The sequence below is a fragment of the Myotis brandtii genome, unplaced genomic scaffold, assembly GCF_000412655.1.
Source record: "Myotis brandtii unplaced genomic scaffold, ASM41265v1 scaffold478, whole genome shotgun sequence".
Lineage (NCBI taxonomy): Eukaryota > Metazoa > Chordata > Mammalia > Chiroptera > Vespertilionidae > Myotis > Myotis brandtii.
In genome coordinates this window covers 776182-792031 of record NW_005368264.1, presented here as the reverse complement: position 1 = coordinate 792031, position 15850 = coordinate 776182, and the positions used below count along the sequence as shown (strand labels likewise).

Sequence of the window (15850 nt, the reverse complement as noted above, 5' to 3'; positions counted from 1 at the left end):
TCTTGAGAAGACACACTCTATGACCTTATCCACCCACTGCAATAGGAAACTCTCTTTGTAATGCAGGCATTAGCCATGAAACCATCTCCCTGGATGGTAACCACCCTAAGTGGTGGAAATGGGTATTCCTTCCTGGGACCCTTAAGTAGCCCACAGTGGGTAATAATAACAACTGTCATATGTAGAGAACTTTACAGTTTATAAAGTGCTATTTCACCGTTTCACTTGATTATCATAATTGCCCAGCAAGGTATGTCCACAAAGGAAAATGGACACCATTAGCCTTAACTACAGATTGGAGAAGGAAAGAGAGAAGTCTAGAAAATATCTCCTATTTCATCCTGAAATGTCCCCACCTTTGTTCTTGTCCTGTACATGCATGTCAGTGTTCTCTGACTGATGATTGGTCCTAGGAAGTGGCTGTTGTTCATATTGGATTAATTGGTATTTGGGGGATTTTGCTATAGTGAAGGTTTAGGAGAGCTGCCTTCAAGCCCACAAAGAGTTGTGCATCTACTCTTTTCTTCTAAAGTTCTGTTCTACCTCTTACTGAGGCAGGGATCTTAGGTATGGACCAAAATACACCAACAGTTCTTGAACTTCTTCACCTACCAGATCTCTCCTGACATGGAGATATGCTTCACAGAGTTAACTAAAAAAAATTCTAAAACCTAGCATGTCTCTTTTAAATGAGACCAAGTCTGTCTTTGGCTATGGTACTACACTTCACAGAGTATCTGGTCTGCCATATGCTTGGCCATGTCACTGTTTAGCAAAAGAGGATGCTGAATGAATCTTGTTGTTTGGAACATTCTACTCACTTGGCCCTGGGCACTACTCTGGCTTCCCATCTGCTTCTGAGTACAGCTCTTGGATCTGATTCCAATTCTGAAAGGTCTGAGAACCACCCTCTTTGGGCCCTGACTCAACATTAGGTGCCCAGAGCTTCCTTCTTGTTGAGGAGTTTTCATTCCATTCAGTTGAACTCAACTCATTAGGTATTTTGAGCAATATGAGAAGAGTTATATTTCGGTTGATAGTGGACTTAGAAATAGGAGAACTCAACTTCAGCTAAAGCTATATGTCCTAGATATTATTTCTTTTCCCTCCATATCTCCCCACTGTCCTTTACCTTGCCCTTGGCTCCAGGTGGCTGACTATTATAGAATTCATTAACGGGGTTCTGTGTTCTCAAACTTACACATGGGTTTGACCAATGGAGGTACCTTGAGTGGATATAGGAAAGTGATGTTGGAGTGTATTGCCCAGGATCTCTCTCTGAGCTTGTTTTGGGATGGGTGAGTCCTTTCACTAAAACTTCTTTTGGTATCCTTATATTTTGCTGTTACTAGTCTTGAGACACTATATTATAAACCATGGTCCCTCTATACCCCATCCACATGGTCTCATTAGAAATAAACTCTCCTTGAATTATCCCAATTGGATTGTGACATTGGTCTTCTGGTGATGCTCTGACAGCTAGTCACTTCATAGGACTAGTTGCCTCAAATGTAAATTGACAGGTTTAAAGCAGATAATATTCCTTCCAGCTGCAAATGTGCTTGACAGTGTAGGGACTGCAAAAACAAATCTCTTCTTTGGGAGCTTTGGGTCTCGTTGAAGTGATACTCTACATACCTATCAAATGCAGAATAGAACTAAGTGTGTGATTAGGGGGTAAACATGGTCTAAAAATTCAGAGATGGGTATGGTCGGTGCGAACTGAATGGTCAAAGGAAATATGGATCTGCCAGTAAGTTCTACCCCATCTCCAAAGGACCATTTGTTGATGGGTTTTCTGATTTAGAGCCAAGATGGATGTTGTCTTCAAGGTTGTGTCAAGTGGTCAGTGTGGCTCAGTGGTTGAGCATTGACCTATGAGCCAGGAGTTCACAGTGGTTTGATTCCCAGTCAGGGCACATGCCTGGGTTGCAGGCTCAATCCCCAGTGTGGGGTGTACAAGAGGCAGCCAATCAATGATACTTTCTCATCATTGATGTTTCTATCTGTCTCTCTCTCCCTCTCCCTTTCTCTCTGAAATCAATAAAAATATTTTTTTTTAAATGAACTTTTTTTTTAAGTGGAAAGCCTGTTTTGGAGCTATTCCAAGGAGCCACACAATATTGGTTAATCTTAGGCAAAGCATCCTGGGAATGACTTACTGAACTCAGCCACCTGCCATGATGAAATATATAACTCTAGGATTTCTTGAATTGAAATATTATTTTTTTAAGTGTAGAAAAAATAGGATTATAGTTCAATATGAGAGGTTGGAGTTCTTAATTGGTATTAATTAGCCATACCTTAAATGTTTTATAATCTGAAAATAAAATCTTTTATTTGTTGTAGGCTACTTCTGTTTTTTCCCTTTGACTTAGAAATATTAAGGACATAAACACTGACAGAATAAAAATATAATAATCACCCTAATAACCACCATACAGATTTCATAAATCCCCCAAACAATTGAGTCCACAGTGTACCCTTTCCCAGTTGGATAATTTTCCCCCACCAAAGGTAATTCCTACTCCCTCTTTCCACCTACCAGCCCCAATCTAGAGCCAGGCCAAGACAGAAAAATTGCTTTCCAATTCCCTTGGTGTAGAGAAGCCTCACTTTTATTGAGAGTAGGAGGTTATGCTATAGCCCTTGGGGAGATCTTAGCTTTATGTGAACATTGCTTGTTCAGGCCGAAAAAATCTAAAGCCCTAGGTTTTTATATTGGTTATTATCCTCATGACATCCAAGGCTTCAGGGCTAACTTAGGTTGCTGGATTCTGTCTGCTCTTTGGTTACGTTTTGCATGTTGGAGATTTTCCTTATATTCTTACTAGTTCATCTGTGCATTTTTAAAAGAAAATATTTTAAAGATATATGTTCATGTATTTTTTGTAGTAAGAGACTTTTTAAAAAAATCTGTTTACCATGTTGTGAAGTGCAGAAGCAAATGCACTCTACTTAGACTCAAAGACTACTCATAGTGATGCTTATATTCTCCCACCCCAAAGGCAAGATGACTGTTGCCTGAACTAATTATAAAAATAGAAAGACGTTTATAGCCAAGAAGCTAATTCAGCTAACCCACTAAGAATTTTTTAAAGAAGTAAAACTGCGTTGCTGCTCGAGCACAGGAGTCAGTCCAGCTGCGGCCATAGCTCTTCCAACAGCCAACAGTGTCATCACATTTAATAGAGCAGCTGCCACCCCTGTGAGGAAGGGGCACAGCCTTGACCCCGCCAGCTGGCCTCACCATGAGCAGCAGCAATGGCAATGATCCTGGCAATGGGGGAAAAGGGAGGGGCTGGAACACCTCTGTTCCTCATCCTCTATCGACTTGGAGACACGGAGAAGATTCTTTTGGATGAACAACAAGAATCAGGAAGAATAGTTCACAAGGCGGTTCTCACGGCGACAGCTCTTCCCCACAGGAGCATGGCAAATTGTGTTCGATGTGGAAATGCACAGCAGCAGGGACCACAGCTCCATCAGAAGAGGTTGTAAAAGGACAGAAAGAAGGTGATGTTTTGAAGAAAAGTGTAGACTGGGTGTCCGACCGGTCCAGTGAGCCTGGAGATGTTCTACCTAAGGAGTTCCACTGCAGGCCCCCTCAATGTTGTTTCTTTCAGCATGAGCCAAAGAGGAGCCATGAGAAAGGGGATTTTCTCTGCAGAATTGCTTAAGGTTTCCTTTCTCTCTCTTCCTCTCATGTTCTGGCTCTGGGAATCGGCATCTACTTTGGAAAATGATGGTGTGAACTTCTGTCAGCACCTGCTGAAGGAACGAGAGCCCCTGGAAGAGCGTGTGACCCTGGAAGTGGTGTGTTGTCATCGTAGTTGATTTAAACTTGGGACCATTGTAAGCATGATCCACCCTACAACCCTATTTTTACATATCCAAGCTCCAGTAACTCTCAAATCCAGGACTTTATTCAAACCTCATTCCCTTTTTGGCCTATAAGACACTTTAGAATTTTCTAACAGAGTTTATTGATGTTTAGACATTTGCAAGGGCTTCTTCTCTGCAAATGGCACCAGCAGATAATAATTCTGCCCACAATGCTATTGTCTCCTTTTACTCTCACCAGACTTAGACCTGCACCAGTCATGGTATAACTTTTGCTCTTGCAAGATAACTACATCTCTGTCTTAAAACAAGATCAGGTTAACAAATGATATGAAAACTTTGCTATTTTGTTTTGGTTTTTTTTTAAGGCAAAGGCAAGCTTCCCTAAGCTTAAATCTATAGTTATTCAAAAATAAAACAAGACCGGAGAGCATTATGCTAAGTGAAATAAGCCAGTCAGAAAAAGATAAATATCACATGATCTCATTCATTTATGGAATATAATGAACAACATAAACTGATGAGCAAAAATAGATGCAGAGACAGAGAATCATCTATCAGAACATCAAACCTCAGAGGGAAGGTAGGGGAGGGTGGGGGTAAGGAGGAGAGATCAACCAAAGGACTTGTATGCATGCATATAAACCTAATCAATGGACACAGACACCAGGGGGGTGAGGGCATGAGTTGGGGGGGGGGTGGTAATGAGGGGATAAGGACACACATGTAATGCCTTAATCAATAAAGAAATTTAAAAAAATGAAAAAGAAAAATAAAACAAGGGAAAAAACACAAGACACAACAATGGAATTGTTAAAAAAAATTATTAGCCTGTACAATATAATGCAGTCATTTAAACTGCAGACTGTAATACTACAGAAAATCATTGATGATATAATTTAATTTGTTTGGTATATACTGATCTAACTATGTAAAATATGAATGCATATGGACCCAAACTCAAAGGATGTGTGGGTAAATGGGTAGAGAGTATGAAAATTGCACATTTTTTATCTTTAAACTATCCCTCAATATTATCACATTTGTTTTGCAGCCAACAAAAACTACATATATGCTATAGTGTAGAAAAGGGGGTAGGGTAAAGTTGGTGGAGAGCAAGACCACCAGTCCCTGAATGAGTCTGTGGTATCATTGCTCCCAACATTTCCTTTGCTGTCTTGGTTATACCATGAGAGACTAAAGAATGTCTTAAATGTCAGAGAATCACTGTCTTCTCTAACATCCAGGGCTAGCATAAGGCAGGATGTCAACTAGGTACCTATTAAATACTCAGTTAATTCTTACTCAAGTATTCAATTAATATATTTTAATATCAATGCATAACTTTTTACTCTCACAAACAACAACAGCCATTACCCCTTCTAGATACAATGTAGATCCATGGGCTTCTCATCTGAAAGTAAGAGAAATATCAGAGAGAGAGAGAGAGAGAGAGAGAGAGAGAGAGAGAGAAAGTGAGAGAATGAGAATCTCCATGATCAATGCTCTGTATCACCAACATACTAGTAACTGCAAGAAGCAATGCTTTATATAAATGTGTACTTTGAGGTGAGTGGTTTGGGAATGTTTGTTTGGAATGTAATACATGTGCATGTTCTTGGATTTATGGGACACAATTTCCTGTAGTGTTAAGGTGATGCTATTCAGAATCTTTTTAGGTCTAGTAATTCTGTTTTTTAAAAATGCATCTGTATGTGTGCCCCCAATCCACAGATATTGCTTATTATCCCAGCTTTGCCATGAGATTGAAAGCAAGAGGAGATAAGCTGTTCTCAGCATATACAGATCTCAAGTCCCAAGGCTGGAGGAAGTGAAAGAGAGATTGGAAGAAAGACCAAAGGGAGAAATAATCCCCGTGCTGCAAACATTTGTTTGATAAAAAAAGATCCAGCTGTTGGCAAGAAGTGGTGTTTTGTGAGGGCATCATAGAATCAAAGGCTTATATTTCAAGTAGATGTTCTTTCTGTAGCACAAACATGATTAAGGGTAATGTAGTGTTATTTCAAATTTTCATTATTTATAAAAGGAAAGCCAATAGTGCCAGACATGCAAGAACAAAGCTAAATCGGCTTCCGAGGCCTTCTGGCTCTTAAATCTAAGAGAATATAATAATTGAGCTGTTTATTTTCCATGTTTCATATGTTTTCTTCTTAGAGGTAAAACACAATAGAGGTTTTCTTTTTCTTTCAGAATAGTTGGTTTTAGTGATATGGATTTGGTTTTATCTAATCTGCCCCTTCTCTTCCCCAGGCCATTCATTCTGTCTGCCCAGAGAATCAGAGCTGCTCTTGTTTTTACAGATATTCAAGGCTGCCCCAAGCTTTGCATGCTGCCCCTACAGAGAGGTTCTAGTGGAGAAACCAGGGGAAGGAGGTGACATAAAAAAAAACAATAAAATATATCAGCACCTTAAATACCACATGATTTTATTTACATGTGGAATCTAAAGAATAAATGAACAAACAAAATAGAAACAGATTCATAATACAAAGAACAGATTGATGGATGCCAAAGGGAAAGGAGGTTGATGGCTGGATGAAAAATGTGAAGGGATTAAGAAGTATAAATTGGCAGTTGTTATGAAATAGTCACAGGGATGTAAAGTACAGCATAGGCAATCCTATATAATAAAAGCCCAGTGACCAAAACGCTGGAAGGACCAGAATGACCAGAGACCAGAACGACCATGGCCCCTCACTCCGGCTGGCTGCCCTGCAGTGAGTGGTTAGGGGTGACCAGGCAGACAGACGAGCTGCTGTATACTATGGCAATATTTTCATTGAGTAATTCTCAGAAATTATGGAAACTATAGTGTTTATAACTTTCATTCATTCAGCCAATATTTGGTGAGAACCTACTTTGTGTCAGGCAATTAGTGCTCAGAGTTAATAATGCAAAAATAATAATAGTGATAATAAAAGCTAATATCAAGTATTTTCTGTGAAACTTATTTATTGCTTATTATAGATTTTATTTTATAATCTTTATATGTAGATAGCATTATCAGACCCATTTACAGATGAGGATATTGAGGTTTAGAGAGATGGAAAGGTATTATGTCCTACAGCAATACTTATTGAGCATCTTTTATATGCCAATCATTGTGCCTTTTGTTGGGAGTATGGTGGTAAGCAATAATTTGATCATAATTCTCATAGAATTTAAATTCTAGTGAGAATAGATAGACAATAAGCAATTAAATAAAATGAAAGTTGAAGCTAGAGATATATACCATGAAAAAAATAAAACTTGATCATGTGATAGGGACTGATAGACAGCCAGGGAGAGTGGGGTGAATTAGCTACTTTAGATACAGGAAGATTTACTTACGAAGGTGACATTCAAGCTGACACTTGAATGAAAAGGTGCCAGCCATGCAAACCACTAGGGGCAGAGCGTTGCTGGCAGTGGGAATAGCAAGCACAAGGGCTATGTTGGGATGAGCTTAGTGTAGTATTTGATAAGCAGAAAGAAGGCTGGTGTAGCTGGAGTCCAGCAAGCAAAGGGAGAGTGACACATCTTGAGCAGCCGTAGGACCCTGGGCCACACGCTGCTAAAGACTCTCGCGAGTCCTCTTCCTTCAAGCTCATTGAACATCTTTGGGGGCAGCAAATGGGGAAGAACCAGACAGTCTGCTGTGCAAATCAGATTCCTTTGTTTTCTCCTATCCAGTGGTCGGCAAACTCATTAGTCAACAGAGCCAAATATCAACAGTACAACAATTGAAATTTCTTTTGAGAGCCAAATTTTTTAAACTTAAACTATATAGGTAGGTACATTGTTATTAACTTAATTAGGGTACTCTTAAGGCTTAGGAAGAGCCACACTCAAGGGGCCAAAGAGCCACATGTGGCTCGCGAGCCGCAGTTTGCCGACCACGGTGTCCTATACAAAGCACAATTCTCTCTTAGGTCCAGACTTGTCCTCTGCGTCTTGGGCTGTCCTGGCCCATTGGAAGTTGAGGCGGAGCCGAGTACCAGGAGGAGCATGGTCTTCTGGTTCTCTTCTGGATTATTCGTCAATACACATGGCCCTTTTGAGTTCCTCTCTAGGCTCTCCTAAAACAGCCCAGGCCAACATCGCTGACAAAATATGCCATTTTCTCCCTAATCTTTGCCACATTGCTTTCATGGGCACCACCTTTCATTTTTCTTACTCAGCCATCTTTGATTCATCCTTCCCTCTGACTCACTGCCTCTGGTAGAATGGTCATTACGAATGTGGAAACACAGAGATTTGAAAGGTCCTCAAGTGATCCATAGGCACCTTAACGTTAAAAAAGTATAAACGTAATGATTGCATGTGTTTGGGCTTTTATTCTTGCTCTTCAGCTTTGGTTATTGATGATCGCTAGAAGATCTTATTCAGCGCATGATTGAACTACTGTTTTATCAAAAGGTATCACATACATTTATCATAGCATTTAACACATGTTCTGAGAGTGGTGGTTTTTCTTGCCTATTTCTCTCCACTATGATATAAGCTCCACAAGGACAGAGCCTAGATGAGTCTTGTATACTATTTTGTTTCCATATTCCTGACCCATAAAATAGACACTCCATAAATACCTACCAAATGCTTAATACTACAGAGAAGAAGGTAAGGCCTAAGAAATATTGATAGAAGGAAACTACCTTCCCTTCCCTTACTTGATAAGTGCTGTGATCTCAGTCTCCCTCACCCCCATCTCTTCTCACCACATACACATCTCTCTTCACAGTGTTTTGCACACAGTCAGTTTATTTAATAAATGACAGCTAGATAAATCTTGTCCCCGTAAAACCTGTGCCACACAGGGGCTTCTGGAGTAGAGTGGGAGATCAATGAGTAGAAGGTACCAATCTGGATGGCTTAATTTTAGCCTGAAAGATTTATCTTGAGAACTTGTCAGAACCAATGAAAGACATTTTGAAGTGAAAAATCAAGAGATTAGTAAAAACCAGTACCAAAGCCACATATTCCATTGGGTTTCAAGCAAATTCAGAAGCAGTGCTTCATGTGTGATCATTTCCAGCTGCTATAAGTGTTTAAAACAGCTTCAGAGGAGAATGGCACCATGGGAAGTGTAAGAGGTGATTATAGGTGTGAGAAATGTGTGTACTACAGGTAGAGGGGGGCAATTCAGAGTGTGTGGTTTCTACCTTTGGAAATTACTTTATCTGCCTGCATGGTTTCCACTAGAACAGACTTTCTCAACCTTGTTCCTATAGATATTTGGGGCCGGTTGACTCTTCACTGTGGGAGCTGCCTGGTGCATTGTAGGATATTCACCAGCATCCCTGGCCTCTACCCACTAGTTGCCAGCAGCCATTCAGTGATAACAACACAAACGGTGTCCACATGTTGTCAAATGTCCCCTGGGTCAGAATTACCACTGGTTCAGTACCCCTGCTCTAGGGAAGCAGCTGGGTCTGCTGCTCTTTCTAATTACCCAACAAATGTTGCTGACCCACCGATTGTCCTCTTAAATCTGCACATGTTGGATATAGATTCTTCCCAGTTTCAGAACCTTTTGTTTTTGGAAGCTGCCCTCACCGATGCTGTGTTGCCAGGCTCAGAAGGCTGTGATGCTGTTGTCGTTGGCTTAGCAGCATGGGGTGTACAACCTTGGATTCCATGGGACTATGCTGAGAAGGGTCCAATCGGACGGATGCCCAGAGGAGAGGGAGAATGCACAGTGAGCTGGTTTAGATAGTCATTTAGGACTGCTCCATTTCTTGGGGTCTCTTTTAATTATTTTTTTCTGGCATGCATATTGATCATCCTTGAAAAGAATTTCATGTGAAAAGAAGGCTTAATAGTTTCAAAAGGGTGGCCCTTGGAGCGAGTTCTCTTCTGCCCTCCTTGATGGGAACACCCACCGCTGCTCTTAAACTATTCACTGCCAGCTTATCCATTGGCCTAAGGAATCCACCCAGGAAATTTAAAGAAATTATGGTGAATATTGAGCTTCTCTACCCCTGGGAGGCATCGATGGAATGAGGCTTCTCAAATTTAGCCTCTGGGATCCCTGATCAAAAGACTTAAGCAAGGAAACCAACCTGCTTTCCTTCCTCTCACTGCCTCTGAGATGGGCTGAGGGAGAAGGCTATTCACAATATGAAAGACACAGATTTGCCCAAAGAGAAACCACAGCATGACTATTTTGATTTTTTCTTTACAAAAGGATTCATCTCAGTGCTCCAATATAGTGAAATATATTGGGATTATTTAATATTTGAAAATGTACTTTCTACATGTTCTTTATGTCAAGAGAAGTATCACAATAGATTACAAGTGTGTGGTTTTTAGTGTTCTGTTCAATTCTAGAAGAGTTTTGGCTTGTGGTTCATTGCATGCATTTTCTCTGATGACACAAAATTTCCTTTTTTTAAAGTTCGCATTTTCTCTGATGACACAAAATTTCCTTTTTTTAAATTTCTTTTTTTAAAAAAAATTTTTTATTGATTTTAGAGAAGAAGGGAGAGGAATAGAGAGATAGAAACATCAGTGATGAGAGAGAATCATTGATTGGCTGCCTCCTGCATGCCCCCTACTGGGGATTGAGCCCACAACCCAGGCATGTGCCCTTGGCCAGAATCGAACCTGGGACCCTTCAGTCCACAGGCCGACACTCTAGCCACTGAGCCAAACCGGCGAGGGCCTCAAAATTTCTTATATTGTCCACAAAGTCCTGGTCATGCCCTGGAGACTGAGGCACGATTATATACCAGGAATAAGGTTTGGTCTTTGTCTCCAAAAAAATCCAAAAAGTTGATCAGTTTAGTCAGTGGGGTAAACAAAAATTAATGAGATTAATTGTATATTGTCACATAAGAACTAAGTAATTAATTTTAAAGTTTTTTTTCCCTGTCAGATTCAACACTATGTGTTTACAATTAGAAAAAACTGATTGACTTCCAAACCAAATAAAAGTGATTTGATAGGTCATTTCAAAGACGGCTGTGGGACCAAAGCCAGTAGCTCTCAATGCTGTGACCTAAGATTGACCTGGGATGTAATAGACACTCAACTGTGCTATGCTTTCCCGAGGAGATATAAGATTTAGCTACTCATATCAGTGATTGGTAATGTGGAAAAGTAAATAAAATGTTTCCCAAGTCTTTTAAAAAAGTGATTTGAGAATTAATACTGTGTCCATAATTTGGGTACTTCTCTCCTCCATGACAGTTAAAAACCAAGAGTGGATTTCATTTATTTTCAGCGTGATCTGGAATGGGCCTGTTGGACTGAAAGCCTCAGTTCCTAGCTTGCTGGTGGCGGGAGGCCATTCCCAGTTCTTTGCTACATGGGCCTCGCCAACATGGCGCTTTGCTTTGTCAAAGCCAGCAAGGCAGCCTTAGCCAGTTTGGCTCAGTGGATAGAGCATAAGCCTGCGGACCAAAGGGTCCCAGTTGGATTCCTGTTCAAGGGTACTTACCTTAGTTGCAGGCTCCTCCCCAGCCTGGGCCCTAGTCAGGGTACGTGCAGAAGGCAATCAATCAATGTGATATGTGTTTCTCTCATATCGATATTTCTCTTTGTCTTTCCCTCTCCCACAAAAACAAAACAAAACAAAACAAAAAACAGCAAGGCAGAGAGTAGCAAGATGGAGGTCACAATCATTTGTTATTTAATCTCAGAAATGGTGTCCCGTTGTGTTGGTGTTACTTAATTCATTAGAAGCAAGTCACTAGATTGGGCCCACACTCCGGGAGGGATGTGAATGCCAGGAGGCAGGATTGTTGGGGTCCATCTTAGATGCTTGCCTATTGCCTCAGTGAGGGAAAAATCTAGCATACTTAGAAAAAATAAAAGTGCCTGTTTCTAAGAAATGAAAGAAAAGAACCTTTTCCATTCCATTCACTCATTCAGAGCCAAAACAAATGAACTTGTTGGCTGGGTTCACAATGGGAGTGGTCGGCTCTATTCTGAGTAGAGGTGCAAATCAAGCTCAAAGTTGAGAGGCTCAGTTCAGAATCAGAGGAACATCATTAAATAGCAGGTCCAAGGTATGCCTTTGGGGCTATAGACAAAAGAAGGATAAGAGGTCAGAAGCCCAGTAATACTCAACCAGTGTAGAAGCAAAATATTAGTCCAGATAATCAGAGAGGTTGTGGATGTAGCTAAGAACAGTAAAAATGATGCTTAGGCACTGTCTTGCTGGTGGTCAGGGCTCCGTGGTTTTAAGGACACAGGACTGGGCCAGACTTTTTCTCTCTGTTATTAAAAGGTCATAAAGTACTGCTGTATTTTTGTTTTAAGTTCAAATAGAAAATTTAATGGTTTAGTAAAAATGATGAAATTAGGGAGAAAGTACTATTCCGAATGAAATTAAAAGTCATGAAAATAGTACTTTTTGGGCCAACATTAGATACGTTTTTTGTCCTAAAATGCATAGTGTTTTGTATTGATTGATGATTTAATTTTCCTCTCCAAATACTCTTTGTATCTGGGTACATAATTCTGCCCTAAATGCTGTACATGCACCTCAGGGTCATCTAGCTTAGAACAAATATTGATGGGGTACCAATGTCTTCTCCTGACCATTAGTTATTTTTAATCTTTATTTTGACACTACCTTATTTTGACCTTAATAACACATGTTCCTTAAGTGTCAACAAGTAATTTAATTTAGAAACTATAATATCCTTTTACAGGATTTTCAAAGGTGTGAGGAATTTCCTAGGCTTTGAAAAAATTGGCATATAGCCATATGATAGAATGTAGAGATTAAAGTCATATTGAAACAAAAACCCACTCATTTCTGGAAAAAGGAATCTAGTTATATTTAATTCCATTTCTACTTGCTTCCAGTGATGTCTTATATTAGATTACAAAAGGAACCAATTACTCTCATCCACCCTTTTTCATATACCTGGAAATTAACTTAAATTTAGCTCTTATATTGAGTGTTCATTTATTTATTTATACCTAGATTATTTAATTATAACACTTCTTAAACTCACCTTTGTATTCCTTTCTTTACACAGACTCTCTTTTATATTCAGCCATAGTACAGATTTAGTTTCTCAATTGATATTAGCAAATAACTGAATAGCAAATATTAATCAATATATAGCAATTTCAATCCCTATTAAAATTTGCCAATACCAGATTCAAGCTGTCAGTTTTGCATACTTAGAAAGTGCTGACATTTTCTCCCCATACCATCTACTAAAGATAACTGTATCAGACAGTTCCAGATTAAATTAAACATGACATTTCTGTATTTGGGGGTTACCTTTCATTATTTGGAAAAAATCTTATAATTCCAAGGAGTTATCTGTTCCAAATCTTAAAGGTTATGATTGGCAAGGCATCAAAGTATTTTTCAAAATATTTTCTCTAATCAACCTACCATGGTGCCTGAAATCCATATTCTTATGATTTCTATGGACCATTTAATGCTAGACATAGATATATACATATATAGATATAGATATAAATTAACATATATGTGGAATAAAATCAAAGGTAATATTGCATCATTGAAAAAATCACTTCAAATAGCTTATCAGACAAAAGCCATAAGGTGATAGATGATAAATTTAGAGGGCCATGAGTGTGCATGTGTGTGTGTGTATGTGTGCGTATGTGTGTTTGGGTGGTGGGAGTAATGACCTAGGAGAAGGTGTGCCTTAAGGAATATAGATCAGGAGTGGGCCACAAGGTGTGAGGAAGCATAAGGAACAGATGGGGAATGATGACGTCTGCTAATGTGTGAAAAATCCAGGATACATTCATTTTACCTAGTTAGTAGGTCACGCCCAAGAATTAAAGGTGTCTTTAAAAATAAAATTATGACTTGAAATAATTTTTCTTTATTGGGTCCAACAATATTTTAAGTGGTTCTCTGTACTTACAGGCAAATCATACATTAGTTGCTACATCTCCAGAGTTATTTATTTCTGCTAGAAATAAATAAATAGGTTGTCCTTTGTTCTTCCTAGAAAGAAATTCTTTTAAATTGGGAAGCCAGCTCCCAAAAGAGACTTTGCTGTTAAGAGGAAGTATCTGAAGAAAATGGCTTCTTAGTTAATTTTTGCTCAGTTGTGGTAACTTGCAACCTTATCTAAGATGATAGTTGCCCAAATGCAGGGTCAGAAATGATGTTAAACATGTCAGCATTGCACTGTCCTCTTGCCTTATTTCTCCTTTCTTCTACCCTTTGACCTCTTGTGTTTTCCAAAGGGTATGAGGTTGCCATGCTTACACTGACCATCTGCTGGTGGAAAGGGCTTCTTTATTCATTGAAATAAGCAGAGCTTCTTTATTCATTGAAACAAGACTTCTGGGCTTCAAATCAACCCAAAATGAAGAACAGGGGTAACATCATAGACAAAGTATTTGGGAACTGGTAGGTCCCCATAAGTCCTATTTTTGAATGGTCACTATATGGAAAACCAATCCTAATGAATACATTAAGTTCTTTGTTGACAGAAGTAGAAGATGATGATTTGAATTTGAAAATGTTGATCAGAAGGAATTGTTTTATCACTTCAGAACCAATCTGCTCTGTTATTATACTAGGCTGTAAAAAAAACCTCCCTGAGGCATGAGAATGAACTTGGTAATATTGCTTAGTGCTTCCTTTGGCTCATTTGAGGGAGAGTTATAGACATTGCAAGAGGGAAAGAGGTTGGGGAGGACAAAGGACTGAAATGTAACCACATTGTGCCTTGTTGTTCTTCTAGGATCTCACGATTCTTTCAGCTTCTACATCGACGAAGCCTCTCCAGTAGGGCCTGAACAGCCAGAAACTGTCCAGAATTTTGTCTCTGTTTTTGGAACTGTGGCCAAAAAGCTGATGCGGAAATGGTTAGCCACGCAAACGATGAACTTTACTGGTCAGCTAGGAGCTGGGATCCGTTATTTTGATCTTCGAATTTCCACCAAGCCCAGAGACCCCGACAATGAACTCTATTTTGCTCATGGTTTGTTCAGTGCCAAAGTCAATGAGGGCCTTGAGGAGATCAATGCATTCCTCACAGATCACCGTAAGGAGGTCGTGTTCTTGGACTTCAATCATTTTTATGGAATGCAGAAATATCACCATGAAAAATTGGTCCAGATGCTGAAAGACATCTATGGAAATAAAATGTGCCCAGCAATTTTTGCACAGGAAGTGAGTCTAAAGTACCTGTGGGAGAAGGACTACCAGGTGCTGGTCTTCTACCACAGTCCCGTGGCTCTGGAGGTGCCCTTCCTCTGGCCTGGGCAGATGATGCCAGCACCCTGGGCCAACACCACAGACCCGGAAAAACTGATTCAGTTCCTTCAGGCGTCCATCACTGAGAGAAGAAAGAAGGGCTCGTTTTTTATATCTCAGGTGGTGCTGACGCCCAAAGCTAGCACTGTGGTCAAAGGGGTGGCCAGTGGCCTCAGAGAAACAATCACAGAAAGGTAAGTGTCCTTAAAGTATCAGGAAGATAATGTTTAAATAATTCACAGAGCTACTAAGTGACAGAGCTAAAATTCACATCTAGGTATATTAATGTCCTACGGCAACCATAACTAAGTACCACAAATTGAGTGGCTTAAAACTTATGCTCTAGTAGGACTAAAGTAGGACTTGCGGAGGAAAAATCAAATAAGTTACGGAAGTGTGGAAAATGCTTTTATATATTATATTTACACAGCTCTGCCCAGAGATTCACATTGCACATTAGCATATAAAAGGCACTAACAAGTATTTTAGTGGTGAATTTTGTTTAAAGTTAACTAATTCAATGTTTTCTAAGCACATAATTTTTTTTAGACCACACTTATTAACAGCCCATGAAATTAATTTTGAAAACTGTTCTCAGCCCTAGCCAGTTTGACTCAGTGGATAGAGTGTCGACCTGGGGACTGAAAGGTCCTAGGTTTGATTCCCATCAAGGGCACATGCCCAAGTTGTGGGCCCCATCCCTAGTAGGGGCGTGTAGGAGGCAGCCAATCAGTGATTTTCTCTCATCATTGATGTCTCTCTCTCTCTCTCTCTCTCTCTCTCTCTCTCTCTCTC

At 39.7% G+C, this 15850-nt stretch overlaps 1 protein-coding gene and 1 pseudogene across 1 annotated transcript in view; both read left to right on the top strand.

The window, feature by feature from the left end:
• The window catches only part of PLCXD3 (phosphatidylinositol-specific phospholipase C, X domain containing 3), a 125228-nt gene that overhangs the window by 60722 nt on the left and 48656 nt on the right, over nucleotides 1-15850 (top strand). Inside the window, exon 2 of the mRNA XM_005875992.2 lies at nucleotides 14541-15249. Coding sequence (XP_005876054.1) covers nucleotides 14541-15249 — 709 coding nt within the window. The remainder of the gene's footprint in view (nucleotides 1-14540; nucleotides 15250-15850) is intronic.
• On the top strand, nucleotides 3252-3746 carry LOC102250957 (annotated as a pseudogene).